The following is a 17,329-nucleotide window of genomic DNA, read 5'->3' as shown; positions in this document are numbered from 1 at the left end:
CATGCTATCTCCTCTCAGCCTAGGCCCAATGTCTAAGACTTCTTCTCCTGTCTCAGGTAGACCATGAGGACCTTGGAGCCTGGACTTTGTAGTTTGAAAGGAGCATCTGTGCACTTGTGCTGCCCTGTAAATATTAAAGAATAATATTCAAGTCTCAGCTGAACGTGAGAGGCTCAGGGCCAGCCAGAGGTGCATTAGTGGGAAGCACAGCGATGTCTTCACAGTGGCTGGAGGCAAATTGCATAAGCAGGCCAGAGGCAAGCCGAATGCGTCTATGGCACTGGAGAGAGCGCTCTCAACACCAGGGATTCCTGCTTCTCTCAGCAGGTACCAGCACAAAGATGGGAAAGGGGGTGCAGGATGCCGGCCATACTCCCCATTCAGTGCCATGCCTCCTTTGGGGTTATTGTGTCACCGGCAGCACTTGACAGTTCCCCCCCCTTTGCACTTAGGGTTAGCTACAGTATTGTGGCTTCCCCTCACATATGTATCTTGCAGAATGAGGGGATCCCTGCAACCTCTCCCGCCCTCCCTGCAGCCATGCAGGGGTAGCCACAATACAGCCCCTAATGTTGAACAGGATTAATGGATAGAGTGCTGGACTGGGACTCAGGAGACCTGGGTTCTAATCCATCTCTGTTGTTAGCTTGCTGGGTGACCTTGTGCAACTCACATCCCTGCCCTTTGCCTCAGTTTCCCCATCTGTAAAATGGGGTTAATAATGCTGCCCTCCTTTGTAAAGTGCTTTGTGATCTACTGATGGAAAGAACGGTCTAAGAGCTGAATAGTAGTAGACACCCTACTCCTTTTTAGTCTGGAAGGTGAGACGGAACATGGGTAATTTCAGGGACAGTGCAGCCTGCTAGTAAATACCATGAACCAGTGAGCAAATACCCACACATTTCTAGTTACATTGCAGGGCCCAATGAGCTGTGACAGGATAAGTGTGTAGGTGACACATTATCCCAAGGATGGAGGCTCAGTGAGATGCAATGTACACTTTGCATTTGCAGTGTAAATTAGCTTTACTGATTGAGGAGTAAGCATACAAAAATGGATACAAATGCAAATCATTGAAACTACTCAGGCGTCCACTTGGGGGTAGTAAAGGATTTTGACTGAGCCTTCAGGGAGTCGCAAACGCTTTCTTTTCCCAACTAGAATGAGTCCTGTACATATATAGATCTATTCATCCCAATTGCTGTTTTATAAAGAACACAGTTATCAGAAATAGATCCAGTGTTCTGCTTCAGCCCCAATTCCCACTGAACTCTGGGGACTGAGGGATCTTAGGGACATAGGAATTGCCAGACTGGATCAGACCCAAGATCCAGCCAGTCCAGTATCATGTCTCTACCAGTGGCCAGACCTAGATGCTTCAGAAGAAGATCTAAGAACCCTACAGTAGCAGATGTGGTGTCACCACACAGGTCTCATCGGGTACGTCTACACTGCCAAAAACCAACCAACCAATACAGCAGTGAGTCTTAGAGTCCAGGTCAACGGAGCAACCAGGCTACAAATAGCAGCATAGGCATTTGGGCTCAGGCTGGGGCTTGGGCTGGAGCCTGGACTCTTAAATCCAGCAAGGGGAAGGGTCTCGGAGCCCGGCTAGTTTCAGCCCCTTAGCGAGAGCCCTGCAAGCACAATTCAGCTGACCTGCACTCTGAGACTTGCTGTACTGGGGCACTGTAGCTATACCCATATACAGATATTCATTTAAGCCCTGAAGCACAAGGGTTAATGTCCCTTCCTAATTTTTTGTTGTCATTAATTATAATTACTCCAGATAGCCTTGATATCCATGTCAGTTTGCAGTCCCTTTACAGCTCTTGTTAAGTTCTTGTCTTCAATGGCTTCCTGTGGCAGCAAGTTCCAAGTCCATGGCTTGAATCCAGCTCCAATACATGTGTAATAATGAACAAGCAAGGTATTTATCTGAAATACAGTCAGGTCAATTAGAAACTTCAACATTTGGATGCACACCAGGCCATTTCTTCATTTAAAGGGTTCTCCTTGATTCACTTTGGTTCCCCATGTGAAACACTGTATGACCTGATCCTACAATCAGATCTGTGTCTGGGGAGTCTTGTGCCCATACTGAGCCTCGTTGACTTCAGTGGTGTTGATCGATTTGCTCAGATTGAGGCCCATAAAAGTTCCCCAAATTTCGTGCTTCCCAGTAACTCTTGTATTCAGCTAAAGTGAAACTGTTTACAAAAGTCCCAGTTTTCTTCATTACACTTTCTTCTCTGATCTTACAAAGCTTCTGAAGTGTACATTCGTGAGTACTTTCCAATACAATACTCTCCAGCTTTGAGGATATTTCACGGTGGTTAAGAGCCTAATGTTGATCTTAGACCTCTAGGAAGAGGTTGTCCTCTTGACATTAGGCCTGATTATAGCTAAGGACTGACTAGTGGAATAAACTATAAGTGGCAATAGATTTAAAAGTGAAGTATATGCAATGACAGGAGGTTCCTGTGACTGGCAGGACCTATCACTCCAATCTCCCCATTCAGGGTGATCTTCCATGGCTCCTCCATTCACATACAACTGTCCCAAATCTAAGACTCAGCTCAAACCAGCTGGATGAACATGCAACAGTACCACCCTTCTCCACAAGGATCCTTTCACACTCTTGCACTGGGAAATGGCCATCAGTTGGCATGCACAGAAGCAATGCTGTAAGTCAGGCTAAAAAATGTGGCTACTGTCAAGTAAAAATCCCATTGCTGCAGCAGATGTAGACCTATTGGGCTAAGTTCACCCTGATTTAACAACACTGAAATCAGAGGAATTACACCAGCAGGGACAAATCTGGCCTGTAATGACTATATGCATCCGACGAAGTGAGCTGTAGCTCACGAAAGCTTATGCTCAAATACATTTGTTAGTCTCTAAGGTGCCACAAGTCCTCCTTTTCTTTTTGCGGATACAGACTAACACGGCTGCTACTCTGAAACCTATATACCAACAGGGCAGCTACACAGTTATCATGAAATGACAGAACAAATTCTGCATTTACATGTGCATCCTGTTGTCTCCCCTCAAGAGCTAGCAAAGGCTGTTAGACATTTTGAGAATAATCAGCAGGAATCTGAAAATATGACATAGTACAAGGTATTTATCATGCAGACTTTCTGGCTCCAGTCCTAGGCTAAGCTGCATCCATGTTTATTAGGAAGCACTATTTCACAAGGAGGGTGGTGAAGCGCTGGAATGGGTTCCCTAGGGAGGTGGTGGAATCTCCATCCGTAGAGGTTTTTAAGGGCCGGCTTGACAAAGCCCTGGCCGGGATGATTTAATTGGGGTTGGTCCTGCTTTGAGCAGGGGGTTGGACTGTATGATCTCCTGAGGTCTCTTCCAATCCTAATTGTCTATGATTCTGTGACAGCTCAGAAGATAGGGAGACTAAAGGTAGTTTTATGCCACTTTTGGGCCAAGGTCCCTCAGTCCAGAGATGGCTGTGCATGAGGATGGTCTCTGGGGCATAAGCAAGAGTAGCTCTGAAGCTGCTCTAAGTACACTGAAGGGCTGTTGTAACAGCTGAGTTTACTAGTGAACACACTCCATTCTCTCAGGATGTGTCCTGCGTGCTGGAGGCCAGGAAAAGAATGTTGTCGGAGCTGGGTTTATCTGACCTAGAGATTTTCACACACCAGGAAAATCAGCAGCCAATTCCAGGCAACTTCCCAGCCCCTCTGAAGCCCCAGAGTGGCTGGAGTGAATAATTTATTTGTTTTTATACTTCAGGCGAAATCCTGCTCCCCTTACTCATGGTGTTAGTACTGGAGCTAGCTGGGAAAGGACTTCCCCCCCCCATCCTCCCACATGTTAGCAAATACATATATGTTAGGTGTAGTATACACCACATTAATTGACATTATGCACATGGTATTAATGTAATATACATTATACATATATATGAGCATTGGGAGGTTATGTTATCTGAATGTATTATGCTTTTCCCACAATTCTGTCCACCCATGTCAAGCATCCCACAACACTTAGCAAAGCTGAAGTCAGCTTTGGCATTAGCAAATAGGAAACTTGTCAAAGCAAAGATGCTAGTGGGACTGTAGACAGGCTACTAGGATCAGAGCTGCTGAACCAGGGCTGTCTAGCACACAGACACTGAGGGTGCAACTTGCATGCTGGTAGGCTGGTTGTGAGCAGCCCAAGTTGGGAGCTACAGCAGCAAAGCATAGTGAGGCACCCAGGGCTACTGGGGAAGAGGTGACAACCCCTCACTGGTCTGGATTGTACCCCCAAACCCTGTGACACCTGATTATTAGGGTTTTTTTTAAAGAAAAATAGTGGTTTTCATTGACTTTTGTCCCACTCATAGCACTACATAAAGTCATAGGCCAGTACAAAGATGAGAACTACAGACAGATGTTCTGTGCACGCACAGGGAGCTCGCATCTTCAGCACAGTCCACCAGATTGCGGTCCCCCACCAGGAAGATGCTCTGCTGGGCTGGAATCTCACTGGCGGGGTGTTTGGAGGGCCAGTGCCTGCAACGGGGAGAGATCACATTGAGGAAAGCCGTTCTGAAACGGCGGGAAAGCAGGTTGTAAATGATGGGATTCACAGCGGAGCTCAGATAGAAGAAAACACCTAAGAGAGAAAATCAAAGCATGGGAGACAGCTAATTAGTGGGTGGAATATGCTCCGAAGAGAGAGTCTCTACTTCTTAATGTAACAATGAGATACACAGCTCCAATGGCTCTAGAAAACAATAAGATCAGACCAATGGAGGAAGGGGAATCTGAACAATGAAGGAAGTCTCCTGATAAACCAACATCAATGGTGAATCTGTGTTGGCCACCTAATTTCCACTTTGGAACCACATCTAACTTTTCCCGTAGCAGGCTAAGATCATTCCTCCCTTGAAGAAACTAGTTCTTGTAATGTTCTTGCTGACAGTAATGGTAATCCTTAGTCATAAACCTCAGCTGGGGGAGAATGTAAAGTCTGTAGTTTTGATCAGATTCATGGCTTGGCTGAGAAATCCTCCAGGAGAAAGTTTGTTACCATGTATACATCAGAGCTGGTTGAATAGCAACAGCATTGATTGGTGAATATTTTAATGCGTTCAAAGCACTGACTTTGGCTCACTGTGATTTGCGGTATCCTAGTTTTCATCTTTTGTGAGTACTCAAACAACCAGCAGCATCCTGGACGTTTCAGGAATTTTAGTTCCATTTTTAGATTAAACACAATCCCCAACAGTAGCTATCAGACCCGGAGACACTTTGCAAGGAATGTCCTGCTGAAATTCAGGAACGAGCCCCACTGCTAGTGGAGGTTGATTGCATGGTATTGTTTTGTACTGCATGTTCTGGGAACTAATGACTGTCGGGAGGTATATTTGACAGCAGGGCTCTGTTGCCTTACTTTGCACCTCCGCTGTGCTGTTGGCAGATTCAGAGCTAAGTAGATCATGCAACACCGCTATGTTTTTCAGCTGCACTCCCTGATTAGCATTTTCCACTCCTTGTTTTCTAATGGGGTGTACCCACTGTGGCCTGTTGGCTAAGGTATAATTTGGGTGTGTTTGGTGAAGTGCCACTAGGCACACAGGGGAGGGAAGATATGGCCCATTGACAGCACGTATTTTTTAGACATCCCTTTCAGTGGGAAGATCACTAGGCAAAATCTAACTGTTAAGAGTCAAATTTTGCCCTCTGTTTCACTGGTGTAAATTCAGAGAAACTGCCTGGTCTTCAGTGGAGATACCGCTGGGTCACACCACTACTCTTTGGCCATTACGCTTTGTGAGCCCAATTGTACAACCCTTACTCTCATTTGTGTAAATAAGTGTAGCCCTGAATCTTTCTGACAAGCAACACATGGGCAAACTCAAGCATTTGGGGGTATAAATGGGTCTGATTGCACTGATATTATATTGCACCAATGTATTCTGGGAGGGTTTTTTATCTCCTTGCACAGAAGCATCAGGGATGGCCATGGCTGAAGATGGAAGATTGGATGGAGAGGGCCAGGGCCAGGGCTCTAAGGTGGCACTGAGCACTCCCTCTCTTAGGAGCTTGGCTGGCTGATTCTTGCTCATATGCTCAAGGTCTAACTGATCCCCATAAGTGGGGTTGGGAAGGAATTTTCTCCTAGGTCAGATTGGCAGTGACCTTGAGGGTTGGGTTTTTTTGCCTTCCTCTGCAGCTTGTGGGTGGTTATCATTTGCCAGGTGTATCTCACTTGGTCCTTCTTGTGCTCTGCCTGTGGCACATAACAGCCTAGTCTCCTGCGGGCTGTCATACTTTGGTCTAATATTGGTTGTTGGGTGTGGGTGGCTGGTTGTTGTTGGTGGCCTGTGCTAAACAGCAGGTCAGACTGGATGATCTGGTGGTCCTTTCTGGCCTTAAACTCTATGACTCTATGATATCTTGTAATATATGGGTCCAAATTCTGCTCTGCTATACCACTGTACATCCACGCTTAATGGAGTCATTCCAATTTTACATCCGTTAACTGAGAACAAAGTATGGGCCATAATATTCGTCTCTCATTTTTTATACTGGCTACATAAAGTGAACTAATTCAGTACCCTTAATGCAAGAAAAAAACATTTAATAGAAGCATCTGGATGCAGACTTGGTTCAAGAGAACAACCATGCGTTTGTATTATTGCTACCCTTGTCCTTCCTTTCACCTTCCCCAATTTTATTTATTTCTTATCCCCATATGTTACATCATGCCTGACTTTATTATATTTTTGCATTCAAATGGGTGTTAGGTGTTTCACAGAAACAAGTCGAGATGCTATCTTTGCCCCCCACCCCCAAAAAGCTTATCATATAAAATATCATAATCTATTTAATGGAGACACTGGAAACAACTCTGAATAATATAATTGAGGAACGTTTGCAGAATTCTAGCTGTTTTGTTCCTGGGATTTTTGAGAGACAAAGTGGGTCAGGTAATATCTTTTATTGGATCAACTTCTGTTGGTGAAAGAGACAACCTTTTGATCGACACAGGGCTCTTCTTTAGGTCTGAAGAAAAAGAAAAAGACCTGTGTAGCTGGAAAATGTCTCTCTCTCACCAACAGAGGTAGGTCCAATAAAAGATATCACCTCCCCCACCTTGTCTCTCTAATAATCGAGGAATAACATTTGAGTATCAATATACTGTGTTTCTGAATAATTTACTCACAGGTTGCCTGAAAAAAACCCTATTCACAAATATTCTTTCCCCCAGCTCTACTGATTAGCAAACCCTGTTAAAGACAGTTACCTGACACCACATGGATCAGGTTGAACACATTGGCCAACGGCTCAGTCCAGACCACAACAAAACTGAAGAAGAGTCGATCGATGTGAAATGGGGCCCAGCATATGGCAAATACCATCACTAGAACAACTGATTTGGAGAAAGGAAAAGAGAAAGAATTACAGAAGTATATGGCCTGTTACTTTGCATTTATTGAGTCGGATTCAGTAAGCAGGATGAAAAGTCCCCGGTGGCTCCGAGCATTTGTCCAGTGGGAATCTCAGCTGGTACATAAGCTTTGCTTTTCCCTCTGCTGTCTGCCATGCTCTCTGCAAAATTAACTTCAGACTGAAAAAAATTTCCAATCCATTTCTCTCTGGTCTGCATTCAGCAAACATTGATTTTTTAAAATACACTGATAAATTTCTAGTGGAGCTGATAATAGCCAGGTCGTTTTTAGCTTATATGGCACTTCATCCTGAGCAAACTTTGGAGGACCTAGCAGGATTCATGCTATCAGTGTGGCTTTTACTTGATGGCCTCTTGAGCTGTCACCCTCTCTCAGTGCAAAAGCAAAGATCACGGCTCAGGACTAATTTCCAGGGGGCACTGCTTGTAACTTGCAGGGTCGGGAGTCAGACCCAAGGGATTGTCCTCTGATTTTCAGACTGGGTTGCATCCATTCAGAGCCATGGTACGCTGACCAGCACCAAACAGGTTAAGGATTTGCCCCTTTTCCCTCCTCACCAGCTTGATTACTCAGTCATCTTAGCCTGCTGTCACAGACTAACTGGTTTCAGAGTAACAGCCGTGTTAGTCTGTATTCGCAAAAAGAAAAGGAGTCTTTGTGGCACCTTAGAGACTAACCAATTTATTTGAGCATAAGCTTTCGTGAGCTACAGCTCACTTTATCGGTGTTGCAGATAGATAGGAAAGAAATGCCATCCAAATTCAGAATACCAGGGCCAGGTTTCAAATGCTCAGTTAAAGTTGTCTCAAAGCCTTCTGACAGGAAGATGCTATTTCCTGAAATGTGTTGCGTGGTTTAGGTTTCTTGGGTAGTTCCTGTTCCGATTGCCGGGCCTGCCTCGTAGCGGTGGATGGCTGAGTATGTTTTAAAGACAGCCCAAAGTTAGGGAGTGACGTTTGTGCTTTCAAGGCTGTTGGAGTTCAGATGCTCAAGTGGTAGACTTGCATGGGGCTCCACATCTTGCCATGAAACATTGAGGACCCTGATAGAAGTTGGGATAAGTGAAATCAAGAGTAAATGATGGATGTAGATTGGCAAGAGCTTTCTTTAGAAAAGTCCAGCACACGATGCCAGGGGAGGCAGTGCCTGTCCAACAGACAGTCACCAACCTGCATCTGGAGGGTTTATATATATAGACAACATGTATGTATTTACTTATTGTTTCAGAAGTTTGCAATTGCTGGAAGGGGGACAATAGTGAATTTTAGCACTCATCAGGGCAATGAAGGATCAGTCACACACGGCTAATAGCATAGGTTAGAGCTTAATATAACACAGGGCGCGGCTGGGCAAGCTTCTTGAACACATGGCTGCTAATGCACCTTAACCGTGATGGGAAAATCCCCCTACTAATCCAGGCATGGAACCCCACATGTATATCCCAAGGAACATCAGTCCCATGGTCTATAAGCCCCCAGCTCAGCTTTTCTGGATCAGAGATATCCAATGGGGGCTAATGAGGGAAGGGGTTGTTTGTAGTTAACTTGAACTGTTCATCAAACCTATTTCGCCTGTGAATTAAACCCAGACTTTTCTGCACCTTCTTCCCCATGTTAAATAATACATAGGAAAAAAGGACCAATTACTTACGCAGCATCTTGGTGACTGATTTTCTGCAGGGTCTCTGAATATTCACAGCCATTTCGTCAACTGCCAAAGATTTCTCTCCTCTCAGCTGGCCAGGGGAAAAAGAGGGAAAGAAACAATGTGATTTCCTCTGAAGCACTCCGACTGGCCACACTAAGAATTCGCCATGCCAATTCTATGGTAAGCTGGTCTGGCAAAGTTAAGTAAATCTTGCTCTAGGGTGCCACCTATTCGTGGTTTAGAAAGGACATTAACTGAGTTCAACCTGCCTTTGAAGGAAGGCTTAAGTGATTTCAAAAAGAACAGGAGTACTTGTGGCACCAAGTACTAACATGGCTGCTACTCTGAAACCTGTCATTATGCAAGTTAGTGATTTCAGGCATGCCTATAGTGAAGAAGAGATGTTGTATATTTGGACAATCATTTTGTTTTACCTGACTGTCGTGCTGGTCCTGGAGTGACACTCTGGAGACCGTGGAAGAGAGGCCAAGGAGCAGTTTTTTGCTTTTACAAATATTGCCAGTTTGGTTTGGGTTTTGCTAATATCAACCTTAAATCCAGGGTAGTTTGGAGCCAGGTTCCGTCTGATCTGAACCAGGAAAGCTCAGAATAAGGATATGACTTGTCCGATAAAAGGATTTAGTTTTATTCCATTACTAGAACAGGCAAATCAAGGTATTTGGCTTTGCAAAAATGTGCTGGTTTGGTTTGGTTTTTTGCGAAAGGTTCAGATAAAAGGTTCTGGGGTTTTCCCACTTCTAATCTGGCCAAAACAATGTTTTAGTGAAAATTTAGGTTAAAAACAAATAGATTTTCTGGATCCCAAATAATGTACATCCAAAGTATGCTTCTAAGTCAGTCTGAAAAAACAACAACCACCAAAACTCTCATTGACTGATGTAGAGTCAGATTTGGGCTATAAAGCTACTAAAATTCAGCTTTGTTTTTGTCTTCCTGCAAAATATCCACTACTATTTTATTCCTAGGTCCAATGCAATCATCTAAAATCCCTGTGATCCGAAAATACTGACTAGGGGCTTGATTGAAAGGACTCCAAGGAAAGATACTTATAGACTTCAATGGGTTTTGAATCAAACCCTAACTGCTTAGGCTAATTTGCTTGGAGTTAATTTGATGAGTCGAATCCTTATATTCCATCAAGCAGAGAACACTATTGCAGCACATGCCTAGATTCAAACACACACCAATCTATTACAACAAAAAAAGTTAATACTTTCGGTGCTGATTTCCCTGGGCCTTTAAACAACAAAAACAGGGTGATAAAACAAACAGAGACAACTTGTTATCTCTCCCTACTCCAGACTAAAATGACTAGTGAGATTAAAGTTAATTCCAATTAACTCTTGATAATCTAATATTTACTGGAGTGCTTTCCTGATGAGCTAGAGTTGAGATCAGGTGGTTTAATGATGAACAGGCCATTAACTGGTCAATCAGAGGGAAACTCACTTTTGATGTGATTTTATCTGGAACTAAAGTGGGTTGGCAAAATGTAATTTCTGTCTCATGGGCAATTCCAACATTTTGAAATTTGTTTCCTTTCCAAATTAGAAGAAAAACTATCAATTTCTAAATTTCTCCCAGAACAGAAAATTCAAATAATTTAAATTCAGAAATACCAGAACATTTGGTCTGATAATGCTGAATCTTTCATTTGTGTGATTTTGATAATGTCAAAATGTTTCCTTTCACTAAGGTCAAATGTTTCATGTTACGAATATTGAAACACTATAATATAAAATATATTATATTTATGTTACTAAAATGTATAAAATATAACACTTGAAACAAAATTAAACAAAATGGTACAAAAAGAGAAAGTTTAAACAATTCCTTTCAATACTTTCCCATAGAAAATTTAATTGAAATTAAGCTGTTCCCGTGAAATGTTTTGATTCTGACAAAACAGCGTCTTCTGGCAGAAAAGTATTTTGTCAAAAAACTTTCAACCAGCTATAGCTGGAATCATCTGTAGAGACCATTTAATTGGGGCCCAGACATTTTTATTTTAATTGTTGACTATTCAGCCAATTTTTTTAGTGACAATTTTTCAATACCTGCAGAATGGCAGTTAAGCTTTTATTACAATAGATGAATAGAGACAGAAGCCAAAAATAACAGAACAAATAAAATATTCCCGTGAGAAGAGGATATTTCATCGTTTTGTTCCATTTTAGTTTTCTGTTTCATGTTTTATGATTAATTACATCTTATACATTTTTCAAGAGTGTTTTAACTGTGATAAAGGTCAGGCATGGTTTTATGTTGATCAATTATAAGGCAGGACTCACACTTGGGAAGAAAATAGATAATATTTCATGCAACTACAAGGCAACTTAGCTTTCCCATATTTCTCATTATTTTCTTTGCCATTTTTACTCATAATCGAAGTTGTTTGAGGAATAAATTTGGTTGATACGTAACATATGTAAACATTAACAAATGTTTGCTTAGATTGATTAAAAGCTTTAGCTTCCCTTCAGTGATTTTTCAGTCTCAACAGCTATTCATTCTAAGAATGCTCGAAAGCTATAGAGAACGTATTGCTATGACAGAGTAATAAACCATAGAAATGGGGGGAGGGAGGTTTCTTCTCTGCAGTGGCTTTGATAGCACCGTGATGGCTGATCTTCAGACTCTCCAGTAAACACTGCGTTGTGGTGGCAGGATCAAAGAGAAGGCCAAACTGGGCCATCAAGGGGGAGAAAATGCAGTGATGGGTGCCTCAGGAATGACTAGCTAGCTAGAGTAGGGGCTTTTGCATGCATTCTTGTCATCTTCATGTCAATGCTAACATTCAATGCAATGAACCATGTGTGAGATTAGCTCAGCTGTCTGAAAATGGATTCCACATATGTGCTCTGAGAAAATAAAAGAGGTGTGGAGCAAGAAGCCGGAAATGGGGAGTTAGTCAGATATTTCTGTATTGGAGTATGTTCTACAAGGCAGCAAAGGTTATAGTGTGAAATTCTGCCCTCTGTTACAAGCCCACTGGAACCATTCTTCTGTAGGTCACTGGCTCAGGTCTGACCCAAGTTAGTAGTAACCAAAAGTTGTTGTCATCTGATGAGAAGCTTGATAGCTTTGCCTGCCTGTCTATGCAATAATAAAACAATCCTTCAACATGGCGTCTAGGAGCACCAGTCTGATGTGAATTGGGTGCGCGGAGTTTGATTTCCGGTGGACAGATGTCACAACAGCGACTGGCAGTGTTGTAGCTGTGTTGATCTCAGGACATTAGAGAGCTGGGGAAGGAAGAAGAGCTCTGTGGAGCTCGAAAGCATGTACCTTCCACCAACAGAGGCTGGTCCAATAAAAGCTATTACCTCACCCACCTTGTTTCTCACAACAGCAATTGGTGGTATCAACGAAAGGGTCAGGGATCGGATAAGCATGGAAACAGACCTATCCTCTCCCTCTAGTGATGGTTTCCTCAGGACAAGATTAGTAACAGTAATTCTCCACATTTTTTGTTCTGTGGGTGACTTTATAAAAACGGAGATCTTCATGGGCCACTATACAGCCCACTGTCTGATTCTCTTGAGGGTTTATAGCTACCATGATGGGGAGAGACAGGGTCCAGATGGGGGCTTCTCAGTCAACCTTCTCTAGGGGCTAGGGGTGGCAGAGGACTGGCATCCATGGGAACAGGGGAATGCCTCCTAGGCCCAATGTGTCTCTTCAGTCATGGGATATTCTCAGACAGGGACACTGTCTTGTGATGTGAGAGTTATTCTGTCACCCTGATTGCTCTGCTAATAGATGGTGGGATTTCCCCCCCCCACCCCACAATAAGCTATTCAAACCCTCCCGCCATGATTTGCTCAGCTTATAGCGCTGGTTGAATGATTTATATTCACCAAATTATTTAGGCAATGAAACCTGCAAAAATGTTTTGCAAACAATATGCATCAGATAACTGAAGCATCAGATAACTGACTAGATCAGAACAGGACAGTTCCATGGCCATCAGCCCTGGAGCATCCGTGCTGTGAGGAGGAGCGACTCTAGTTTCGGGTGCCAGAGGCGGCCGTGATCCTGCGTGATCAGGTCCAGGACAAGCGGTAAGGTGACCGGACTCGCCATGGCACTGATCTCCTGACATCATTTCCCAGCATGCTGTTTGAAGGACATGGGCATCAGGGACTGAATCCTGGAATGTGTTCCCACAGAGAGGTTTGGTGATCACATCGGCGTTATGTCGTTACCTCAGAATGGGTTGATCCCCTCAGGTATATCAATGGTGTTGTCTGTAAAGTTTCAGAGTAACAGCCGTGTTAGTCTGTATCCGCAAAAAGAAAAGGAGGACTTGTGGCACCTTAGAGACTAACCAATTTAACCAATGTAAAGTTACTTATATAGCCACTGTCATTACAGCATCTGAGAAGGGCGGGGTGGGAAACAGCTTTCCTGTCCCATGAGAATTTTTGAGGTTTTGAACCTATTTTCCATGACATCAATCATCGGACGACAATAACTTTCAGCGACTACTGACCTGCACAGAATTCGAACAGGCAAAGCAGAAGCAAAAGGTTTGCTATGCCCTCACCAATCACCAGAGCCGTCCAGAACACACACAGCTGTCTTTGTGTGTGTATTTATCTCCAGTGAATTTTGCCATCAATGTATAAGCAGAAATCCCCCTTGATTTCAATGGAGATTTCCAGTTAAAAATAAATGGCTCAATACAGGCCTAATACTTTTAGCAACACCACAGAATTGGAAGGTACAGCGTGCTGGAGCCGCTGTTGGTGTTCCATTAGTCTGAAAGGCAGGGACCTCGAGTGAATGCCTTGTACAGCAGAGATTTTTCTTTTCAAGTGGCTCCAGTCTGTATTTGTCAGTTCCCTACCGATGCTCCCATCCTACCTCCTGCTTTGACAGTCTCGCCTCCTCATCCTTCCAGCTACCAGTTGCACTCAAAAGCCATCTGGCTAGAGCAGCCTGGACAGGTTCCCTACTGAGCCAGTGTGCCATTCAGCAAGGGATCAATCCTGCAAGTGGCTGTGTTGAGGGCACACTGCATTGTGAAGGAGATACTCAGCACCTTGAAAGACTGGACCCTAAGTGACGGCTGCTTTTTCTTTCCCCACAAGGGATAGAGCTCTCTGTAGCATGAACGTTAGCAACCCAGGCTGGAAATCAAAACCAGGCAGTAGAGGTAACCAGGCCGACGGGGCAGGAGGAGTTCTATGGGACAGGTGTTTCACAGTGAAGAAGAGAGGTACTTTTTACTTTAAATACAGTTGTCCACTTTGCAGGACACTTGCCAATTTTCAACCCTGCTGTGGATTTACTGAGCTGCTTCTTCATGGGTCATTCTTTCTTCCTGCAATGCAATATTGCAGGGTATTCCTTACCATTTAGGGTTTGGGCAGCGCTGAGGGAACCAACTGGACTCCCCAGTTCTCCCTCTTTCAGAGCACTGGCTGGGACTCTCCGAACTGAAAGGAAACTTCCCCCTCACAATTGCCTGAGCTATGCTCCAGGGTCAACGCTGAAATTTTTCACTTCAGCATTACCGAAAGCACACGATGCTCAGAAGGGGGCACTCGGATTTATTAACTGATTTCATGCTCATCACTGACTAGATGTAAATTGTTGATGCCTGAAAATGATCTGACTGGATCGTTTTGTCAGTCCCCTTCATTTAAAAATGAAACATTCTGCCCTGACATAACTTGCGTTGAAGCCAATTGCTCTGCGCCAGGGATAGATGTGGCTTAAAATGGAGCGGTGTATTACGAGCCTAAAGCAGAGGAAATAGGCATAATTGAATGGACACCCAGCCCTTACGATGTAGAGACTGAACAGAATAGAGCATTGGGAGCATCCATAAATCTGTGCGTGTGAGCTGTGCTTTGAATGATGACTTGGAATGTCTGGGGCAATGGCGAGTAGCCGCAGTTCTTTACGTGAACCAAAGGCTTTTCATTCCTCGTTTTAAGATTTTCAGCTGTTACACTATCCAGAAAACAGGAAATAGTGTGCAGCGTGCCCTGAAGTGCAGCTAAAGATACCGAGTGAAACTGTGCAAAGACCCCACAATAGGCGCTAAATTGCAGTTTTGCAGAAGTTTAACCCATTCGCCCCTTCAAAGACCTGCTGTTTGCTATAACTTTTAGGCTATTTCTCATCATAGATTGTCATTGACACTGCAAGCAAGTCTTTTCTCCCCCCTTTAAGTGACACTAAACAGTCAATAGCTGAGGGTATGTATTAACGGGGCAACAATAATTCGACTGCTGATTCTTGTTCTTAGTACGATTAGTGTCGTGGTCCGTACATCCATGTGCCTCCCCATGTTTTCTGTGCAAGTCAGCAAAGCTAGTTATTCCTGCCTTACAGCCAAAGTTACATTCAGGTTTATTAATTATATTAAAAAAAAAACAGAAAAAAAGAATACAGCCACCCAATATTAATAGCAGTGTATTTCATAGCTGTTGCGGTGAATAAAGGTGCATTAGTACAGTAAGGCATAGGTTGTTCCCTCCTGCCCAATCTTCACATAATGATGTTCATTCACAAGCAATTCTAGTGTCTGGAGGGAGTATAGATGTGAAATACTAGCAGAATGTGGGTCTCCCTAGAAATCCACTCACTGAAAAGAAATCATTTGCTGAATGTGCCGTCTGCAGTAGTAGAGCAGCATATCGATTTGTGGCCGTTTGCATGTGAATTTTTAATTAAAGACTATCGGCTGTAATCCTTTTCTTTCCACACTTACTGCCTGCCTGTGTCGGAGAGCAAAGCTGCAGTGGAAATTCTAAAGCCACAAGAGGGGGAGAGGCAAATAATGCATGAGATCCAGTCACTACAGTCACCCTCCTTTTTATTCTTTTTACGGTTTCCTTTCAGTCTGGATCTTGCGTTTGTTGAAAAATGTAGAAATGGGCAGAGGGGTTGGAAATGGAGGAGGAAGAGAATGAAGACAGATTAGAGTAAACTGCAACTGAGACCTAAAACAACAACACTTAAAATATATTGGGCCAAATTTATCCCCTGGGTAGCCGTTTTAACTCTACACTGGTGTTACACGAGGGATGAATTTGGCACACTGTTTCCTGGGGCTACCACCTGAAATGGTTTCCCTTGTCGAGTGATGGAAAGACACAAGGAAGGAACACAGTTGAATTTGGACTTACTTTCAGCCCCATCAGGTAGTACAGCACACTAATGACAGCCATGGGCAACACATAAAAGAGGAAGGAAGTGACCTGGATGATACAGTTGTAGATCCACATGGGCCTGACCACGGTGCAGGTAGCTGAGCCAGGGACCAGCGTGCCATTGGGGAAGTACTGCAGCATGATGCCATGGGTGCTGGTATTGGGCAGAGAGAAGAGGACCGAGAGGATCCAGAGCACGATGATAATCCTCAGAGCACGCTTCCTGGTGCTGTCCAGCTTGGCTCGGAAAGGATGGAGGATGGCTATGTATCTCTCTACACTGAGCGTGGTCATGCTCAGGATAGAGGCAAAGCATACAGTCTCAAAGAGGGCTGTCTTGAAGTAGCACCCCACAGGGCCGAACAGGAAGGGGTAGTTGCTCCACATTTCGTAGACCTCCAGGGGCATCCCAAAGAGCAGCACCAGCAGGTCTGAAATGGCCAGGCTGAAGAGATAGTAGTTGGAAGGAGTTTTCATGTTCCTGTGCTTAAGGATCACTAGGCAAACTAAAAGGTTGCCCATCACCCCAACCACAAAAATCAAGGCATACACCAAAGTCATGGGCAAGAACAGAGGGCTCCGCTTGGGTCCACATAAAAAGGATAGATAGTCCTCGGTGCTGTTTAAATAGCTCCTGAAAACTTCCTCCTTTGCAGATAGGTGATCAAACCATGAGACATTAGTGATCCAGTCCATTGTTGGTTCTGCTGGGAAGTATCTCTACTCAGATCCAGCCTTACTCAGGCTAGCTAAGGCTTGCCTGTTGCAATTTGCTCACTGCTAGAAACAGAAAAAGGAAGAGAGAGAGACACACAGAGATGTCCTGCCAGACCTGACAGCACAAAGACACAGAGAGATACATAAGTGAATGTGTACGGCTGGACTCCGTTGAGGTTTTGCTGTTCTAACAGCTATGAGGCGTCCTTAGACAGAAAGCCCCTCCTTTCACACATAGTCATTGGCCAACTATATGCATCAGATTATATGATAATAAAGGAGGTCCTGGCTACTCATATCAGCTGCCCCGGCTGATGCATTTGCTGAATTAGAAATGTGGAGTGAATAG

At 43.9% G+C, this 17,329-nt stretch overlaps 1 protein-coding gene across 1 annotated transcript; it reads right to left on the bottom strand.

Moving 5' to 3' along the window:
* Window positions 1-4,363: 4,363 nt before the first annotated feature.
* On the bottom strand, window positions 4,364-16,959 carry NMUR2 (neuromedin U receptor 2). The gene is made up of 4 exons (XM_073358118.1): window positions 16,240-16,959; window positions 9,077-9,161; window positions 7,261-7,386; window positions 4,364-4,623 (listed from the first exon to the last, which is right to left on the bottom strand). The coding sequence occupies exons 1-4, from the start codon at window positions 16,957-16,959 to the stop codon at window positions 4,364-4,366; spliced, it is 1,191 nt and encodes a 396-aa protein (XP_073214219.1).
* Between the last annotated feature and the right edge of the window lie 370 nt (window positions 16,960-17,329).

This window comes from Lepidochelys kempii, chromosome 8 (genome assembly GCF_965140285.1).
Source record: "Lepidochelys kempii isolate rLepKem1 chromosome 8, rLepKem1.hap1, whole genome shotgun sequence".
NCBI classification, from domain to species: Eukaryota; Metazoa; Chordata; order Testudines; family Cheloniidae; genus Lepidochelys; species Lepidochelys kempii.
Note: the sequence above shows the minus strand (reverse complement) of the source record. Positions and strands in the feature narration are given on the sequence as shown.